The 19,281-nt window shown below is 35.3% G+C and overlaps 3 protein-coding genes across 3 annotated transcripts in view; all 3 read right to left on the minus strand.

Moving 5' to 3' along the window:
* Positions 1–596: 596 nt before the first annotated feature.
* LOC144447856 (uncharacterized) lies at positions 597–3,504 on the minus strand. Its single transcript, XM_078137974.1, has 5 exons — positions 3,264–3,504; positions 2,488–2,715; positions 2,179–2,220; positions 1,476–1,499; positions 597–728 (listed from the first exon to the last, which is right to left on the minus strand). The coding sequence occupies exons 1-5, from the start codon at positions 3,483–3,485 to the stop codon at positions 675–677; spliced, it is 570 nt and encodes a 189-aa protein (XP_077994100.1). The 5' UTR covers positions 3,486–3,504; the 3' UTR covers positions 597–674.
* Positions 3,505–3,869: 365 nt separating this feature from the next.
* Positions 3,870–8,613, minus strand: LOC144447712 (transient-receptor-potential-like protein). Its single transcript, XM_078137790.1, has 6 exons — positions 8,609–8,613; positions 8,126–8,291; positions 6,587–6,731; positions 5,639–5,844; positions 5,020–5,262; positions 3,870–4,634 (listed from the first exon to the last, which is right to left on the minus strand). The coding sequence occupies exons 1-6, from the start codon at positions 8,611–8,613 to the stop codon at positions 3,870–3,872; spliced, it is 1,530 nt and encodes a 509-aa protein (XP_077993916.1).
* A 3,777-nt stretch (positions 8,614–12,390) lies between these two features.
* Positions 12,391–19,281, minus strand: part of LOC144447713 (uncharacterized) — a 25,590-nt gene continuing 18,699 nt past the window's right edge. The window contains exons 25-35 of the mRNA XM_078137791.1: positions 18,286–18,384; positions 17,757–17,834; positions 17,561–17,626; positions 16,856–16,873; positions 16,142–16,228; positions 15,845–15,910; positions 15,275–15,361; positions 14,859–14,948; positions 13,968–14,018; positions 13,465–13,521; positions 12,391–13,155 (exon numbers count right to left, since the gene is read on the minus strand). Of these exons, the coding sequence (XP_077993917.1) occupies positions 13,078–13,155; positions 13,465–13,521; positions 13,968–14,018; positions 14,859–14,948; positions 15,275–15,361; positions 15,845–15,910; positions 16,142–16,228; positions 16,856–16,873; positions 17,561–17,626; positions 17,757–17,834; positions 18,286–18,384 (777 nt within the window). The 3' untranslated portion in view covers positions 12,391–13,077. The remainder of the gene's footprint in view (positions 13,156–13,464; positions 13,522–13,967; positions 14,019–14,858; positions 14,949–15,274; positions 15,362–15,844; positions 15,911–16,141; positions 16,229–16,855; positions 16,874–17,560; positions 17,627–17,756; positions 17,835–18,285; positions 18,385–19,281) is intronic.

The following is a 19,281-nucleotide window of genomic DNA, read 5'->3' on the forward strand; positions in this document are numbered from 1 at the left end:
AGAGAGAGAGAGAGAGAGAGAGAGAGAGAGAGAGAGAGAGAGAGAGAGAGAGAGAGAGAGAGAGAGAGAGAGAGAGAGAGAGAGAGAGGGGGGGGGGGAGAGAGAGAGAGAGAGAGAGAGAGAGAGGGGGGAAGAGGGAGAATGAGAGACAGAAACAGAGACAAACAGGCAGACGGACGGACAGACAGACAGACAGACAGACAGACAGACAGACAGACAGACAGACAGACAGACAGACAGACAGACAGACAGACAGAAACAGAGACAGATAGAGAGAGACAGAGACAGAAAGAGAGACATATAGAGACAGACAGACAGAAACAGAGACAGACAGACAGACAGACAGACAGACAGACAGACAGACAGACAGACAGACAGGTGGTGAGAGAAGGAAGAGAGCGCGAAAAAGCAGATGCGATAGAATGCGAGTGCGATGGAAGGGAAGCGATGTGCATTGGCATATAATGCTAAACATCAGTGGATAGCCAGTAAATCAAAGATAATCATTGATTGTCTTTATTGCCGTGAATACCCTTTTAATATGAAGTTGTCATTTCGTCTATGACCCCCCCCCCCCCCCATGACAGCCAGTCTCATAAGAGGTAATGGTAAGAACTTGTGGACTACCACTTTCATTGCAGCTATAGTATATACTGGAACAATATTGACAGTTTCTACAGACTTCGGACAAATCTATCACAGTATCGTTTGAGTAACACCCTCAATAGCTGCAAAAGAGAAACGACGTCGTCAGAAACAAGTAGCAATAATTTTATGCGATTATCGATCAATGAATGAATGGGAGAGAGACAGTAGATATACACATGGTATGACCTTTCGCCTAGTTAGTCAAATGTTCACTTCTATGGGTCCTTCATTGACCCAGTCACTCATAATACTATGAAACATTTGCAGTTAGAGTAATTAATATTCAATTCATAGACTAACCATACAACCCATTGATCACATATTAATAAATCAACTAATCAAGTAAGCAAACAATTAGCCAGTCAACCAGCCAGCTAGTCAGTCAGTCAGTCAGTCAGTCAGCCAGTAAGTAGGCCAACCAGTCAGTCAGTCAGTCAGTCAGTCAGTCGGTCCATCAGTCAGTCAGTCAGTCAGCCAGTCGGTCGGTCGGTCCGTCGGCCGGCCAGTCGATCAGTCAGTCATCAGTCAGTCACTCAGTCACTCAGTCACTCACTCAGTCAGTCAGTCAGTCAGGCAGTCAGTCAGTCAGTCAGTCAGTCAGTCAGTCAGTCAGTCAGTCAGTCAGTCACTCACTCACTCACTCACTCACTCACTCACTCACTCACTCACTCACTCACTCACTCACTCACTCAAAGTTTACCTATTTAGTAGTCATGAATCCATACATTTGTTCTGTGATAGAATATCGTAGGCACTACTAAAAGTATTGTAAGTTGAATGTACAAATATTTACTAATTAGTGTTAATCCCAGCTTAAATAACAATACCTGTCTGTACTTCAATCTTTTGACCTAAAAGAGAACCAAAATGTGAATCAGGTGAGGTTGATTCACAATTAACAGAGGTCATGTGTGTGTGTGTGTGTGTGTGTGTGTGTGTGTGTGTGTGTGTGTGTGTGTGTGTATGTATATATATATATATATATAGTAATTCAGTGTAAGAGGAAAGTCATAAACTGAAGGAAAAGCGCTCAATACTGAGAAGTACAGCTGTATTTACACATAACTTGTGTATTTTGTATATATATATATATAATAATATATATATAATATATATTATATATGTATGTATGTATGTATGTATGTATGTATGTATGTATGTATGTATATGTGTGTGTGTATATGTGTGTGTATGTGTGTGTGTTGAACATATGATTGAAAACATAGTCAATTCTGCTTTGTCCCCCTCTGTGTTGTAACGTTGTACACGCACATGTATACGGAAACGTCAACATATTCAGGTTTGCATGAGAAACGAAAACTCTACATATGGGGGGGGGGGGGGTAACATTACATACAAATTAGGCACTGAACTTTTCACCACTGTATATGATCTTAACCTTGGTGTCTTCCCTGTTGCAATTGATTACAACTATTCCTCTGTGCATCACACACAATTGTTTTGTATACATCAATCATTCCACTTAAAAAAGTTTTTTTCTTTCTTCAAGTTAAAATTAGGCACACCTACCTTCACAGTTATTGGCTCATCTTGAACGTTTCCCATTTCAACCTGGGGGGCCAATAAAATCATAACATCAATTTACTCGCAAAATTTAATAATCTATCCTTCCCGAGTTCGTCACTCACGGTGTAAACGACATACTTTTTACGGCACCGTCAGAAACACACTATTGCGCATGTTCCAGCAGAAATATGTGGTCAGACCTGCGAGAATGGTTCACTCAGTATATTTTAGGCAAATCTTGTTATCGCCATTGAGATACTCTCTCTTTAGATTTGAAATTTGAAATTAAACTGACAAATTAATGGTTATTACCTCACGTGTAGATGGCATGATGGGCTCATCTTGACCTAGACATCTTTGTATGAACGAATGACATGTACACCATGTACAACAAGCCAGTAAAGCCCTGAAGCAACTACACAGGATAGCAGTTGTCAAGTAGAATACGCACGATATAGCACTAAAGTTTGACCCCTCAGCTCCTATGTACTCCATCCATATTTTGGATCTTTCAAATTTCCAAACTGTATCGATGTTTTCCTTGTAGAATGAAGAAGAATCTATGTTGATTAGATTGTAACGGAAGGAGGGATATGGAATCTGCTTATATGCCGTTTGTAAACACAAGATAGAAACTTTTTCTACGAATTTGTACCGTAAGTATCAAAGGTACACATCTCAATTGCAATTCGTGAATTGCTATACACTTCGGACGTGTCGCTATGTATGTTTTAACAACACTCATTTGCCATGTCATTTTAAAAATAATTTTTTGTGTTGGGAATTCCCTGTTTCCAGTGGGATTTGAAACCGCGACCTCCCGATTGCTAGCATGTGCGCTAACTACTACGCTACAGGGAGCCGGAATTTTTTTTTTTATCAAAACTCCAATACCACTTGTCCGATTGACGTGCATTTTGTTCTTAGAAAAGTTTTATTTTAAGTGTCTATCTGACATGCTAAATTTTTGACATGCTAAATGCTGCTAGGAAGTTTGTTTATAGAAAAAATTGCTGAAATGAGTATTTATGACGAGATTGTCTCGATGCGATGCAGCTGGATAATTTTGTAGATTTACAAATACATACCATAATTTTTGTGTACCTGTCAGACATCATGGCAATACATAAATTCAACAGCATAACCAATGCTATAATTCCAAATAACGAGTATAAGGTATATCCCATTGACGTGTAGTACTGAGCTGTTATCTCTGCCCATTTGCTTTGGTTACTTGATGAGATATTCATCCATACACTTGCACTGGTTTCTAATGACTCCGAACCATCACTTCCAAATATGGTTGTCATTAATATTGTGAAGGATGAAGAAAACCTGCGAAATGGGGAGAGATGAATAGATTAATTTGAAAGTAATGTCGATTTTCTTTTACTTTGTGTCACCTTGCGAGAGGAAAGGCAGTGGGTTTGAGTAGTAGTGAAACTGTACCAACATGTGTCATTATTGAAATTGTACGGACTTTCAGATATATGACTACGACTGGGAGCACCGCGGGGCATCCCAAGCAATGTTCCACTGCTGGCCGGTGACTTTCTACTTTCCAGATATTTTTCTTTTGAAATCATAAGGCTTCGACGAACAAGTTGCAAATGACAACGTAAAGATAAAAGCATCTACTAAAAATTAAAAAAGAAGAAGATTATTCTGTCAGATTTGAAGGTTGTAAGTCATACTTACTCTGTGAAATGGGAGTAATCTTCGCCAATACCAACGTAAAAGTAATACATAGCTAGAGCACATGCTAAGATGACATAGAAGAAGATTATCAAAAATCGGATAATATCATGTCTCATCTCATTGAAAACAAGTAGTGTCGGTCCAATGTACCGAGAAAGATAAAATGGTTCCATGAAACGTAATAACGCACATACAAATGTGATTGAAGTTAGCTTATTCAGTAAGATGTAGATACACGGTGTACCGTAGATCTGTCCTACGATGGCAGGATTTGCTATTATAACGCTGATGAAGAATGAACATAGAATGATCATATCTAACACGTTCCAATAATTCTTAACATAATGTCGTAGTCCTTGTGTGACGCACTGTGCCACTTCTATCAAACACAGTGACAGAAACCAAATGATTGACAGGGCTAGTATTGGCAGATGATTGATGTTTGAGACTAGGCTAACTTCCATATTGACGACCCTATATGAAACTAAAACGTCATACAGAAATATGAAAAGGAGGAAGAATGCGTAGTGGAAGTAATGACTGAGAAATGAGGATTTGGGACATTCATAAAGACGGTGAAGTCGTGTCTTGGTACAGAAGAAGACATGGATTGGGAACAGTTGGTGTATGATACCAAATACAAAGAAACAAAACAGTGAATGAAGAATAGTCCAGCCAACTCCACATCGCTTGGTCCATTCAGGTTGACCACGTGACCATTGCTCCGTTAGGAATCTCTGAACCAGGTGATGGGTGACGAACTGCAACAGAATGGTATTCAATCATGTAAATAGTTATTTAACGCAGTACATCTCTTGGTCATCAACTTTCTCCAATACCTTCACTTTGATAAACTAGCAGGAACGCATTGGTAGCGGACGGCATACTTATGCTTAAGGCCACGGTGAGCGCCCTCAACAGTTGGAGTTTGATAGCTGTTGCTAGATGTGCATAGCTTCATCAAAATGTTCAAAGAAATCAAGGGCAATCTTCCACAAAGTTTTGACTAAATTATCCACCCATACTATTATAGAAATATCCTTGACAACAGGGTGATAACGTATACTTCCGTCAAACTTCAGGTGGGTTGGGGAATGTAACGAAAGAAGTGACTATAGGTTGCTTGCATTTGCAATAAAAACTGACCTCTTTCTGGTTCGTTGCAATTGCTTTCTGAACGATGACGAAACATTTTGGTCGACGTTTTAATGTGAGTAGTGATGCAAAAGTATCGCATTTTCCATGACACAAACCACCTTCGTTGACGTCATCGTAGTCGTCATAGCAACCACCACCTAACAACCATTTTACCTCATCAGTGGAATTGCAGCAATTCATTATCTCAAGTGTAAACGTTGTTAGATCAGCTTGTATTGCTTCGTACTTTTCCTATCAAGGCAAAGGGTAAATGTACAGAAATCATTTTTACCACAATAGGGAACTGGCAAACCCGCCATGTTGAATGTTGCATCATGGGAAATGTGATAATAAATGCTAATCAATTAGTATTATAAACAATATTGTTAAATTGTTTGTAACCACAAATGATCAATTCATAATCACCTTGACCATTGTGGGAGGTTTACTTTATCGGAAGCTCCAGCTTAGGTAATAGGATAACCTCAGATAATCCCATAGTCCTTTGCGTCTGAACATGCCGCAGTCTGGATTGCAAGTTCCCTATTAATTTTAGACTTGACCTGTACCTAAAACAAAATTGAGAGTAAACTATGTTTTAAGAGAATGATAACATCTTTCACCTTACCTTCCAAATGATTGCGTTCTCGTTATTCATGTTTTTCTCTAGTTCTTTGATCAACTCAAAAGCTGTTTGCAAAAAGTCCTCATACATTCCATCAGTACACTTATCAGAACCTATTCCAACCATATGTATGTATGACATGGTTATATAAGCTGGACTTGATATAGCACTATACATGTTGATCTTCTCTTCTATCGATGTCGCGGGATCTAAATATACAAAGTTAAGACAGTGAAACAGCGAACTCCTGCCACATAGATTACAACGGTACAGTACCAGTAGGCTTAAAGATCCTTTATTGCCTGAAGTAACAATGGCAGAATATTCAACCCCTCTCAAAACATCGACTAGACCTCAGAAGAAAACACTTCTTATGGTGTCCAGCAACAAATTCAAAAATTACTCTGGTAACACATTATATCAAAACCTGGGTTCGTCATATATATATTGAGATTTAAATTGTCGACCTGAGCGTATTCAATGTACTCTTAATCTGGAGTACAGTACATTATGCAATGAAACCTTTAAAATAAAAGGTATTTATACCAATTGCATGCATAAACCAAAAATAGGGAATATATACTCTGGTCGTTCTACGTCACGACAACACGCGTCTATGTCACACGACAATGCGTGTCTACGTCACAGTTCTGCTTTGTTCATTCAGCCGGAAAATACTCGCAACCTAAAGATTGTCACTACAAGTCGTTAGAAGAGGGGCCCCTTATTTTAGGTCACTCGTATTTTCCTTGGTCGAACGAAGAAAAATATTGGGGAACAGTATCTAATTATACGACGGAGAAGAATTACACGACATAGGTTTTTCTGTATGATATAATATCTAAATATCATTTACGAAATGTCAAATTAATGGTGCAATTAAAATTAGTATTAACTGAACGTGCATAAAATTGTACTGCAAGAATTTTTTTTATATAACAGGACACTAACCATTTAAGTCAGTTTTCTGTAATAGTTTTGCACCTCCATCCAGCAGTAAATCTACCATGTAGAAGTCGTTCTTTCTAGCAGCAATCTCCAAAGCGGACGTTGACATTCCATTTCTCTGACGCTTATAGTTAACGAGAACTTGATTCTAAAACAAATTGAATGTCATGATGAAAAGGATACAATGTATACCAACTTTGCCTACTGCATTTGACAGTTACACGATTCCATATTTATAGTAAACTAAACTTTTAAAAAGTGCAACGTCATCTCTTTGTGACCTCATTAAATCAATGCTCTTTGTTGAGACAATTTTTGTACGGTTTTCTGTTTTATTTTGAAAACAATAGTATCGTAAACTCTGAATTCTTTTTTTAAAGCAACCAAAATGAAGTCATACTACTTGGATGATATACAAATGTAAGTTAAGAATTGAGGTCATAACCTGTGATCAACTTTGCATTACTCGTAGCCATCCTGTTGTCGCAGGATTCAACTCAACAATCTTAAAATTTTACGGTTAATTTGTTCAAGAAAAGTCAGACCAATTAACCCTCAAATCGTTTTTATTATTCCTGAATGACAAGGGTCAGGCTTTCCTTGGAAAAATTTAGAGAGTTTTAATAACTTTATTTTGCAGGGTATTGGTCCCGGAGGTCTCTACTATATCCCTGAGTTAGACTGTTATACCTGATCCATTAAAATTGACGATGCCTCTTATCCACAAAAGTCTCAGTGGCACGTCGACTAGAGTAGCAGACAGCTGTGTTTGTGACGACACACTTTAGTAAATCTTTAAAACATACGGAAACAGCTGTCAAAGACAGAACACATATCACAATGTATACTCTGACCTATATTATATCACAGACAAGGAATTTCATCTTTGTCTGTGATTATATGAATTAATATTAAAGTACCATGCTTCTGTGTACCATATTCTTTTCTCCTATACCTAGCTCAATACAGCAATTATTTGACAAGCACATTCACTCTTAATAGTATATGTATAATCATATGTATGTGCAGATATTGTCAATATCAGTACCAGTGAGGGGGCTGAGAGTGCCAGGCATTCCCTTTGGATAACCTCCCTGACCTTTGGAATGTTCATGTTCATCAATATTAGTGGACCACAAAAAGCTGCTGTTCTATCAATTCTCCAGGAAACAATAATCGCAGTAGAATAGATTCAGTCAAAAGTTACTATAACTTTGACTGAATCTAAGAGCAAATAGTAATTTCTTTTCTTAAATAGCAATTTTATATTTCATTTTTTTTCTTTTGAAAGAAATGTGTTTTGTTGCACCTCTGACCACAATATAGAAATATGTTCCATATTGGTCTGAGTATGCTCTCGTCACGTTATATCTTCTCGTTCTTAAAGTCTTCCCTGTTTACATAAGCTTATATTTATCTTCACCAGTTTATCATTAATATTACGGTCATTGTGACAGGTACACGACTTCTTCAAAATATATGGCATAAAGAAATCAAAATGCGAATACCGTAAAATGACATATCAACAATCAAACTACATACATGGTCTTGGGACATGATGGTTTTCACAAGACTATAATTGCTATCCTCTACCGCTGAAAAGAATTCTTCTTCCCGGGAAGTGATACTGCTGACAATGTCATCATCCAAACAACGAATGTATTCTTTACAAACTACGTCAAGACAGACCAATTCTTTGTCCCAAATACTGTAGATAAATGAATAGATTAATCAATTAATATTAAGGTAGGGAACTTTTATAAGGTCACAGGTCATCATATTTGAATGATTAATGAAAAAGTAGAAGTATCTCAATACCCCCACCCTGTGCTGTCATGCGGCCTGTAACGGAAGAATAAATGTATACTACAGTCTATACTAAGTCGATTACGCTCGACTTGTATATTTCAGTCATTTGTTTTATGCCAATAATAGACCACTCAGCATACAAGGCCAATAAAAAATAATGTAGACTTCGTTTCAAATTCAGGTGTGTAATATTTTCTAGAATATTCTCCTTTTCACGCCATTTTCGAATTAATATAATTTAGTAGGAAAAAACAGCGCACAATGCATTTGTTAACGTTGTTGCTTTTGTTTTCGTTTGGCGGTTCAGCAATCTTCTGCATATTAATGGTATTCCTTATATAATTCAAGTCAGTATGTGTATCGTGTAACAGGAAGTGTAACAGGGTTATACCTCCATGGTGTATGTGTATATGCACTGTATGTGCGCGTTTGTGTATGTATGTATGTATGTATGTATGTATGTATGTATGTATGTATGTGTGTGTGTGTGTGTGTGTGTGTGCATGTATCTATGTACGTATCTATGTATCTATGTTGTATTTGTCTAGCTCTCTTTTACCAACTAATAGGCGAGAACATACTAGCTATTTTCAAAGAAATACATTAAGTAAAAAGAAATCTAATAGATACATCAACTTACTCAACATCCATTTCATATACGAGTGGTCTAACAGCCAATCTTCATATCATCGTGAGTCAGGTACACCTATGAGGAAAAGGTGAACTTATTTGGGAACTTTTCTTGAGTTGAACTTTGGAAAATAATCAGTACTCCCACCCGTCATCGAGATATGGAACCTGTATATCTGACCTCGTTTTAGAATAAATGCAGTGAAAAGACTACACGATTTGAGTGTAATTGATATCGCATGTTTACTTGCAAAAGGGGAAACTGAAAGTCATATCCTGTAGAGCTAAATAGTATTTTCACACATTATCCAAAATTACTTCAACGGACAAAAGAAAAAAAATGAAATTTAAACATATGTCATGAACAAAAACAGTAACAAGGCACAATACCACATGTTTTACTACTAACTTGACATGAACTTGATGTCAAATGCATCAATCATCGAAATACGTGGACATACATGTACAAATGTCAACAGCTGTGACAAAATTCTCCAATTCACTCTTACTTACTCTCTCAGGCTACTATTGATCAATGTTCTTAACAAACCTAAAGAGAAATTTGAGGAAAATGATACTTTTTAAGGGTGCTAGTATGGTCACGAATATTGTGCATTATGTGCAAATCGCTTTTGGTTACGCTAAGTCGGATATCATAATTCATGAAATGGATACTGGATAGACAGAAATAAACTACGGACACGGAAGATAAATAAAAAATTGCTTATCAGCAGGAAAACCTTGGTAAACAAAATTTGTTGTCCAGCGTAGAATGTATCCTTTGCTTCTTGCTGGGCAAATAAAGCAACGTATTAATTTCACTGTATTTGTGTGATTTTTCCGTTTTTAAATTTGTGAACTCTGATAACCATCAATATTTCAGAATTTATTTATTGTTATGAAAACATACAAATTGAAAGTTGTGTAATGGTTGAGCATATATAATACATTTTTAGTAGTCTTCATTTTCCATTTTGTGTTGTTGTTGTTGTTGTTGTTGTTGTTGTTGTTGTTGTTGTTGTTTTCTGGTTTCGGCATAGTAGACATACTCTAAATGTATGTGACGAGTCCACACAGCGTATCTAAAAGAATCCCAGGTCGTCTTGCCTAGGTCAAACACATACCTGGTGTTCTCGTGAAATTTCATACTGATATACATTAGGAAATTGAAGGACAGCTAGACTATTAAATGCGTAATGAATGTCTCCCAGTCTCTCTGAATAGGGTGAGATAATTTGATATATTCAATCACTATAAATAAATTCTCAAAATACATGCACTGTGGGTAGGCGTGTGGTGTCGTTATGCTTCTGCTTTTCTAGATTGGTTGCTCTCACAATATTGACAATGAAATGTCACAGACACCTCTGCAGTCGACGACATCAAAAGGTCACGTGTCTTAACGAGTACTTTATTTTAAGTTTTAAACTTTCGTCCACGCCCCCTGATTGATCTTCTCATGTCCTAGTATGAAATTGATCATTAGATTCTCTCAACAAAAGTTTAATGTATCTACGTTGTACGTGGTACAATGCATACGCTGATTTTTAACTTTAATTGATATCACGACATCTTTAATAATATGTATGAATTTGATTTTCAACAATTCACCTCGGTTCTTAAAGAGACTTTAGTGTTTTTGAACATTTAACTAGTTTATGATCGTCAATATCCCTCTAAGAAATACATACATGAACCAAATTGAACTGTCATTGCGATAAGCTCTGTTTTTATTTACCAGGTCGATGAAATTGTCGACAAAAACTGTTTAAAACGGAATATTGACAACACAATGAAAATGACACTGCTTCTGATTTACACCGAGTTGACGCCCTTACAATTAATTTCTCTTGACCTTTTTCCTCCAACACTTCGTGCTTCCGCAAATAACATAAATTGCAGCACGAGAGTTTGGAACACTTGTCATACCATAACAGAGGCCAGACGAGAGTGGTACTAAGTACGTGCTATATTGGTATATAGCTAGGTTATTCAGATTTAATAATTCTATAGCATACGTTATATGTAATGCTTACATTTAAAAGAAGAAATGCCCGGATGAGCGATGAGAACCGTCGTATGATTTATAGTAAGTGTATATCAAAATATTCATTTACTACAATGTTAACATAAATATGATGAAACATAAAACGTCCACTTAATTGCTGACATTGGTATGTAAAGTACAGTATATTCAACGCAAGTGTTGTATTTAACAGCCGTTTATATATCACTTGGGAACTTACACAAGTCAATACATGGAAAGGAAACCCGACAATTTACTCACCTGAACACTTCACGGTGCCTGAAGCTGGCTTATTTCTATATAGAGATGTTCAATTCTTAAAATAGATAATACATTCAACCCCCTTCACTTGCTGGAGGCGAGAATACGAAAAAGTCCGATACCATAAAGAATTAGAGAGACATAATCACTAAAGCAACGAAGTCCTAAACCTCTTTACCGTCAAAGGAGACATCACCCAAAGAATTACAAATGCAGTGCCTTACAGCGTTTCTTACTGAGTCCTCAGTATTTTGTTTATTTACCCGTCTCACTGATATTGGTTTTATTTCTCGTCCAATCAAATTCTCGTTGTCCAGCCTGTGATGCATGTCAGCTATGAGACCCAGTCATCTCAGGCCTATATCACGTTATTGAGAAGCAAGTGTTAAATGCTATCTATCATCTCAACGGGTTCGACACAGTATATTAGCTTTTTACATTTTAGGTCAAAGTTCAAATTCTTGAAAATAAAGCTGCGCTCGTCATGAATCAGTCAGATAATGATCTTTGACCCAGTGTCGAGCAAACAAACAACTTATTCCTATATTCAGTCAGATTTTGAATTAGTTTGTAAGACACGATCGCGACGTGTTGTGCCAGTCAGCAACCAGATAAGAGAAGACAGATCACTTATGGCTGAACGGCACGACGTATCTTACATCCATCTAATATCGTTCCCAATCTTGGTGTTACAGCAGGTATCGTGGCAGCCCATGAGGCTACTTTGTGTAGATCGGCCTTATATGCCCTTTTGAAGATATGAAAAATAGTAAGCTGTATTTATATTCTATGCATTTCCTTAATAAAAGTGGCAGAAAATATCCGTTGATCACATCAAACATAAGTACATTGTACATACTTTCCAGATTTGTGTTTTGGGCTGATGGCCATGTATGTATCATTGTATGTAATTGAATTGTATGTGAATAGCCTCCTTTTACACGTAAAAATAACAGCCAAGAGAGTAAAACTTTGACAGATTTATTTTACAAACTATCGTCAAAACTGGCAAAAAATCGTGACATATTAATGCATTTCGAAATAGAGTGTACATACGGCTATTCACGACTGTACATGTATTTCCATCATTATATTTGTACAGGCTTTCATTATGTGAATAAAATAATCTTAGCAATTGTACAAAATTAATGATAGCTGATGTTGTTCATGTATGTAGTCATTACCAATAATAAAATTCGGACGGAAATCTTTTCAAATGCACAACTATTCCGATTTAAATAAGCACAGTAAAATAGTGTTTGTCATTTTGAGCTACTCTGCTATCTAATGATGGTCGATTCGAGACTCGATTTACTTCGGATCAGGCACTCTGTATATACTAAGCATGGCAAGGTTTGATTTGCAGTTCATTTGCTGAAAATCTTCAGTTCTTTATCTGTTCATGGCGTAGTATTTGGCGCCTAAATATACAAATATATTTTGTCGTTGTTTCAAATAGGGACATCCGGGATAGTTATCAAGCAAGTAATGCTCGCTTTGCTCTATCTGAATAAATCATTTTTTTTGTCTTTCAAAAATACGGTTATAGTATTTGTATTTCTGTGTAACTTAATTCTTGCACAACGTACCCAGCATAAAAAAATAGTTCCGTTTAAGCTCAGCCCACTGTAGTAATTTCACCATTTCTTACACTAAAATATACTCGAGCTCGGTATTATAATCTAAGGAAAAGTGTTTCAATAAACTCCTGTTATTTGCACTGTCGTGGGTTCCTTCATACAGGGCATCTAACATTCCCGCTTCGCAGTTACTGCCTTATTAACCTTTTCCACCTGTACCGTAATCGTGGATATTCCTCGATGTATTGTTCGAGTCGTTTCAACAGCTGCAAAGGAAAGAAGGAGCCAATCAGTTTAACAGTCAATAACATTAATTATTTATTAAATCTTTCAAAATCACACCTTTTTTTTTTACAATCAATGAAGTATGGTACATGCATATTTCATTAAAATTAACTAAAAATATAGACATTTTGGTATAGACTACTCCATCCAGAACTCAAAACCTGTTTCTATACTGCTTGACTCGACCGGAAATTCCTATAGATAAATGACACCTTGGAAACCATAAACTTTGTATATTGTTATCTTGTATAGCTTGTATTTTCTTGTAATCAAATTGTTTGTAACCTTACCTCGTCCGTATTATCCTGATTCCCACCAAGTTCATTTATCTCGAATCTGACTAAGTTCTGAAATTGAATATAAAAATTAAGAAATATTCATAAGAAACTTGATGACCTTCCACGTCATATTTAGGAAGATAGAATAATGGTAAAATTAAACCACAAACTTTAAGCTGGGTTGGATTCACCTTGCACAAATGAACGTTATGGTCTAAAAGATATTATTCGTAAGATAAAAAAATTACCAAAATTACAAATTATAGCATTACCTACTAAATTTGGCAACACTATGTATGTACATGTATGTATGTATGTATGTATGTATGTATGTATGTACGTACGTACGTACGTACGTACGTACGTACGTATGTATGTATGTATGTATGTATGTATGTGTGCGTGCGTGTAAGAACACATAATAGTACGTGTGTTTTTCTCAATCAACTTATAAATCAATTCCAAACAAAATGTTTTTTTTTTATCTTATTTAAATATAAACAATAATCACTCACACATTGGTCTTTCGTAGCTTTATCCTTCATGTCTTCAAATTGTTTTTGATACTGTAGAGGGCAAAACACACATGATTAATCATCTACAAGCCGTGGCTATTCGCGGCCATCGCTAAAACCCAGTCAAAACTGTCCAGACAAAGTAATTAACAAATCCTGCAAAATGCTTATTCTCCTTTAAATCGTGGTCTGTTTGAACGATTTCGAAGAATTGGTCGACTATATTCATTTTAGTGGCCATTGAGAAAACCAAACAATCATTATATGTAAGAAAATAGTGGTTTTGCTTCATCACACTTACTCTCTCCATATCAAGCACACATTTCACTTGATGATGTCTGTTTTCCCTTATTCCGTTCATCATAATGGCTAAAGTGAAATGGTTCATTTGTCATTTTTGTCACTTTCTTATTCCAAAAAAAACCAGAAAGGATTTTAATGACCGACGGATTATGTAACATTTTTATCGACAATGTCAAATACTTACTTTTTAAAGTAGTTAGAGAAAGATATGATGTATATAATTTTTATATTTCATATATCTAAATTTCATACCTACATACATACATGCATACATACACACACACACACTACACATACATACATACATACATACATACATACATACATACATACATACACTGTACATACACACCCATACAATCATTAATTCATTTATCCATTCATTTGTTCGTTCATTCATTCGTCTACTAATTTATTCATCAGCCCATCAATGCATCAATCCACCTACCAATTCACTCACTCACTCACTCACTTACTCTTTCATTCACCCATTCATTTATTCGTTCGTTCGTTCGTTCGATCATCCATCCATCCAACCATCCATCTATCCATCCATCCATCCATTATTTCTTTCATTTCTGTACGTACCTCTTGGTCATTCCTATATATTCGTTCCCTTACTTTCGCTGTAGAGCAGTTTTTAAAGAATCCTATGAGTAGTACTTTCAGAAGATGCATCTAAAGAGAAACAGAGGAACAAATAATCTAATATCACTCAAATCACAAAACAAACTCAACGCCTTGAAATGACTGTCAAAATCATCCATTTCATATTAATTTGGAAAATGTTCACCCTATAATAATAATAATAATAGTCAGATCATTAGTCAGAATTTTTTGAAACCCTTTTTAATGTCTATATATAAATACACGCGAGCATGTGTATGTATGTGTTTTGTGGTTTTTGTTTGTTTGTTTGTTTGTTTGTTTGTTTGTTTGTTTGTTTGTTGCTTGTTTGCTTTTTGTGTGTTTACGCACAAACAGATATCTCGGACAATACTTACTTTCTGGTTTTCACCTTGAGATCTTAGTTTCAACAGTTTAAGATGTTTATTGAAATATATTTTGATGAGTACTTTCAGTAGCTGTACCTGGAATAATATCAGGATAATATATCATTCATATATCCATATCTGGATTTTCACCTTTTTATATGACTAGATTACTTATTACAGACACGATACTTTTTTGTATGAATGGATTTATTACAGACACAATACGTTTGTGACATATAATGTGACGCTATAAAATTATGTCCATACAGGTGTGCATGTACACAATCATGCAGAGATTAATAAATACATACATGCATACTTTACCTATATACAAGTTTTACATACATACATACATACATACATACATACATACATACGTACGTACGTACGTACGTACGTACGTACGTACGTACATACATACATACATACATACATACATACATACATACATACATACATACATGCATGCATACATACACACATACATACATACATACGTACTTATATATAGACAGACAGACAGACAGACAGACAGACAGACAGACACACACACACACACACACACATTTCTATACATACCTCCCTACATTCATTCCTCACTTCAACGAGTACGTCAAAATATACCTTAAGCAACACTGGAAATAGCTATAGTGGAAAAAAAGGAAATTGCTTCAACATTACTTGGTATATATCAGTTGTAGAAAAATAATTGATTTAAAAACAGTTTCTTCCTAAACGCTAATGGTTATTACATCTAAGTTAGAAAAAATAATAATCAGCGGTACTGTTCCCTTTGAATATTATTAACACGTTTACAAAGACCAATCATATAAATCATATCGGATGTTAACATAACTACTTTACTTATATGCTTACTTTCTGCTGGGTGTCTTTATCACAAATTCCATTTAGTCCAGAGGTTCCCATGAAGTAAAATCTTCCTAAGAGGTCCAGCAGACTACACTGTGGATGAAAATGCACGAGTATAAGACGTTAGATACAACAGTGCGATTAAATCATTGGTATTGTACGATGTATAAAGTTCAAAAAACGACTTGGTTCGAATTTAGTCCAATTACTTAGTAAAGCATCTATTCCTAATGTTATGCTATGTTATGTTATTGTTTATCAAGGTGTCCTATGTGGACTTATTAAATTATAAATAAAATTTACAAACAAAAGAGCCACACCAATTCAAGCCCTCTGGCTTATAGGACCCCCAAAATTATAAATTAAATGCATAAACAAATAAATATCATATACGTTTTAGAGATTAAAGGTTTTCCTATGGTTAAATGCTTCCTGTAAAAAGCCTGTGGTACCAATGGGATAAGAATGTGTGATTACCAAAGCGGCGTAATCATAAAGTAACGCCTTCAAAGAGAAGTGTTGAATGAAGAATATCTATTTATACATACATGCATGCATACATACATACATACATACATACATACATACATACATACATACATACATGCATGCATGCATGCATGCATGCACGCACACACGCACACACACACACACACACACATACATACATACATACATACATACATACATACATACATACATACATACATACATACATACCTTATCATAGTCCAATTCCTATCAAATGAAAATCAATACACAATTAGATTTTAACAAAGGAAGCAAGGAGTAAAAAGTTTAGCATGTACAAAGGTGACCTGTACTACATGCATGTATGCCACTTAATTCAATAAATACGTTATTTTGATTACAAATGCTCTATATAGTTGTATAGCGCAAGCCTGAAAACATTATTAGATCATCATGCATATATAAATCGTACATTGCTGTATATAATACATATATGACATAGGTAATCAGTTAAAGAAATGTGTTCTCTTGCAAAAAAAATACCATTAAAGCAGTGACACAGTGATGATCTGCACGGAAGTTAATTGACTTGCTTGACATGTGTATTTGATATAAACCTACATTGAAATGCATTCAGTTATATAGCAAAAACATCTCAGCTAAACAACAAAACTACAAAATTCATTTTACTAAACGCAGTGTTGAGATACCACTTTATCTGTACCTTGGAACTCCGATTGACAAATTAAAAATAAATTTGAAATGCCAAAGACAGTTGTCAAGCAGCGCTAAAGACAGCAGCACTAATTTATATAGCTTAACTGACAGTACAGTCACTGTAGTTCGCCAAGACCAAGGAACTCAAACAATGGGGTTTAAGGACATCATTGGTACAATAATGTTTGCAATGATTGCATCGGCGCCATTGTATGTATATTAATGTCTCATACATACCATTACCTTCTTCGTCTTTTCAGGATAACGACACTCCAAGCACTCATCACTTTTCACCATTTCTTTCTGAGTTTTAAAATAAGAACAAATACAACATCAAATGCTGTGAAATGGAAATGGATTCTCTTTTACTTCCGCATTATGTTAAATTATTGGGAAATTTTGGTTGATAACAAGTATATTTTTGTAGACGTACGTTTTTGTCTTTTTCTTCTTTAGGAATACAATCTTGGCATATTATATCTTTCGATGGCGTGTTCTTTTCATCGACATCCTAAAGTGAAAGTTAAAAAAAAATTGGTTTGAATATTAAGCAAAAAAGAATGTTTGCTTTTATAAGTATATATTAGTTAAATTTCAATTATTTAAATTTAGAAAATGAATGGCATGCTGAATTAAATTTTAATGACTGTGTACATTTGAAATATTAATATTTGTCATCTCTTTTATTTTGAAACGAGGGGTGAACTATTTTTTACTCAGTTAGTAGAGGTAAGTTAGGCCAGAATATAATTATAATTGTGAATATCTGTATAGTCAAAGAATCATAGACGGGATCGCTATTTCCTTGATATTTTGGTGAATCGTGTGAGTAAATCGCAATTGACGTTTGACACCATGAAAAGCAAGACCTCACATTTGTTAGATGGAAAAAAAACAATGTATAAGTACTGATAGTGCTGTGGTTTAATAAAATTATAAAGAAAAGAAAATAACGAATATACGTTTTTTTCATCCTTTGTCCATCCAGAAAGACAGCAGAAAGACGTTTTTATATCCGATAACCAGCCTTCAGAAGAAGTGTCCTTTTGAGCTTCATTGCCCTACAATGAAAAGTAAAAGATTTTAGTTCATTAAGAAGAATCCAGTCTTAGCCATAGTATAGCATTGTATAGTAGACCTCGCAGATAATTCAAACATCAAGAACTTTCCAATCTTATTCACCAGTAAATAATTTTGTTTGTCGAATTGGACAAACTTCCCAATCTTGCTACAGAATAAGGATACTTTATCTAGAAGGACAAAGTCTAAAGTATTAATTATTGACAAAGTTTTGTGGCATTTGGGAGATATATTTGGCAGGGGTCATTACAGCATTAAATCATTTTGCAGTGAATACATATTCATATTATAAATCACATTGTTTTAAAGTCATTCATTATAAAAACCTGGCGAATGTTTTTTTTTATATAGAAATTTCAATTAAGTATAACTATTCAATAATCTTGCACAAAGCTTAGGAGTTAGAATATGTTAAGTTTATCATTATGTTCTTGCTTCGGGAACACTAACAACCTGAAGATGATCATGATGTGACTGTGTCTTCGGGTTTTGGAGAAAAACTTTTGTTGGTTGTTTGATCGAAATACTAATACTATAATTACAGCTATATACTGAGTGTAGTATTGACCGTTCTCATGTTCCTAGCAGCTTCGGGCTATGAACACAGTTTATACTAGTCTAGCTGCTAGACCTCGGGCTTTCTTATAAAAGGTGCAACCGCCATTGCTAGCGAGCTTTGGTCGCCTTCACAGTGAGCGGAATAGCCCGATAGGTCTAGTAGCAAGACTAAGTTCATATTAATTAAAGGCAAAGATGTTTTCACAGTTTTCATTAAGGATGAGACAGAATTTTACCCTCACTTATTATTGTAAAGAATGTAATATAATTCATAATTAAATTTCACCCAACCAGAAATATTCCATGGCTTATCAAAACAT

This window comes from Glandiceps talaboti, chromosome 16, assembly GCF_964340395.1.
Source record: "Glandiceps talaboti chromosome 16, keGlaTala1.1, whole genome shotgun sequence".
Classification (NCBI taxonomy): domain Eukaryota; kingdom Metazoa; phylum Hemichordata; class Enteropneusta; family Spengelidae; genus Glandiceps; species Glandiceps talaboti.

What these genes read in the sequence shown, in the direction of transcription:
- LOC144447856 (XM_078137974.1), bottom strand. Translation starts at nt 3,485, where the DNA reads ATGACAACCATATTTGGAAGTGATGGTTCGGAGTCATTAGAAACCAGT. An exon ending in ACAGGTACACAAAAATTATG is followed by an intron (nt 2,716 to 3,263) that starts GTATGTATTTGT and finishes TCATTCTACAAG; the next exon opens with GAAAACATCGATACAGTTTG. An exon ending in ATGAGCCAATAACTGTGAAG is followed by an intron (nt 1,500 to 2,178) that starts GTAGGTGTGCCT and finishes GTTCTCTTTTAG; the next exon opens with GTCAAAAGATTGAAGTACAG.
- LOC144447712 (XM_078137790.1), bottom strand. An exon ending in CCATCATGTCCCAAGACCAT is followed by an intron (nt 6,732 to 8,125) that starts GTATGTAGTTTG and finishes AATTTGTTTTAG; the next exon opens with AATCAAGTTCTCGTTAACTA. An exon ending in ACAGAAAACTGACTTAAATG is followed by an intron (nt 5,845 to 6,586) that starts GTTAGTGTCCTG and finishes TTGTATATTTAG; the next exon opens with ATCCCGCGACATCGATAGAA.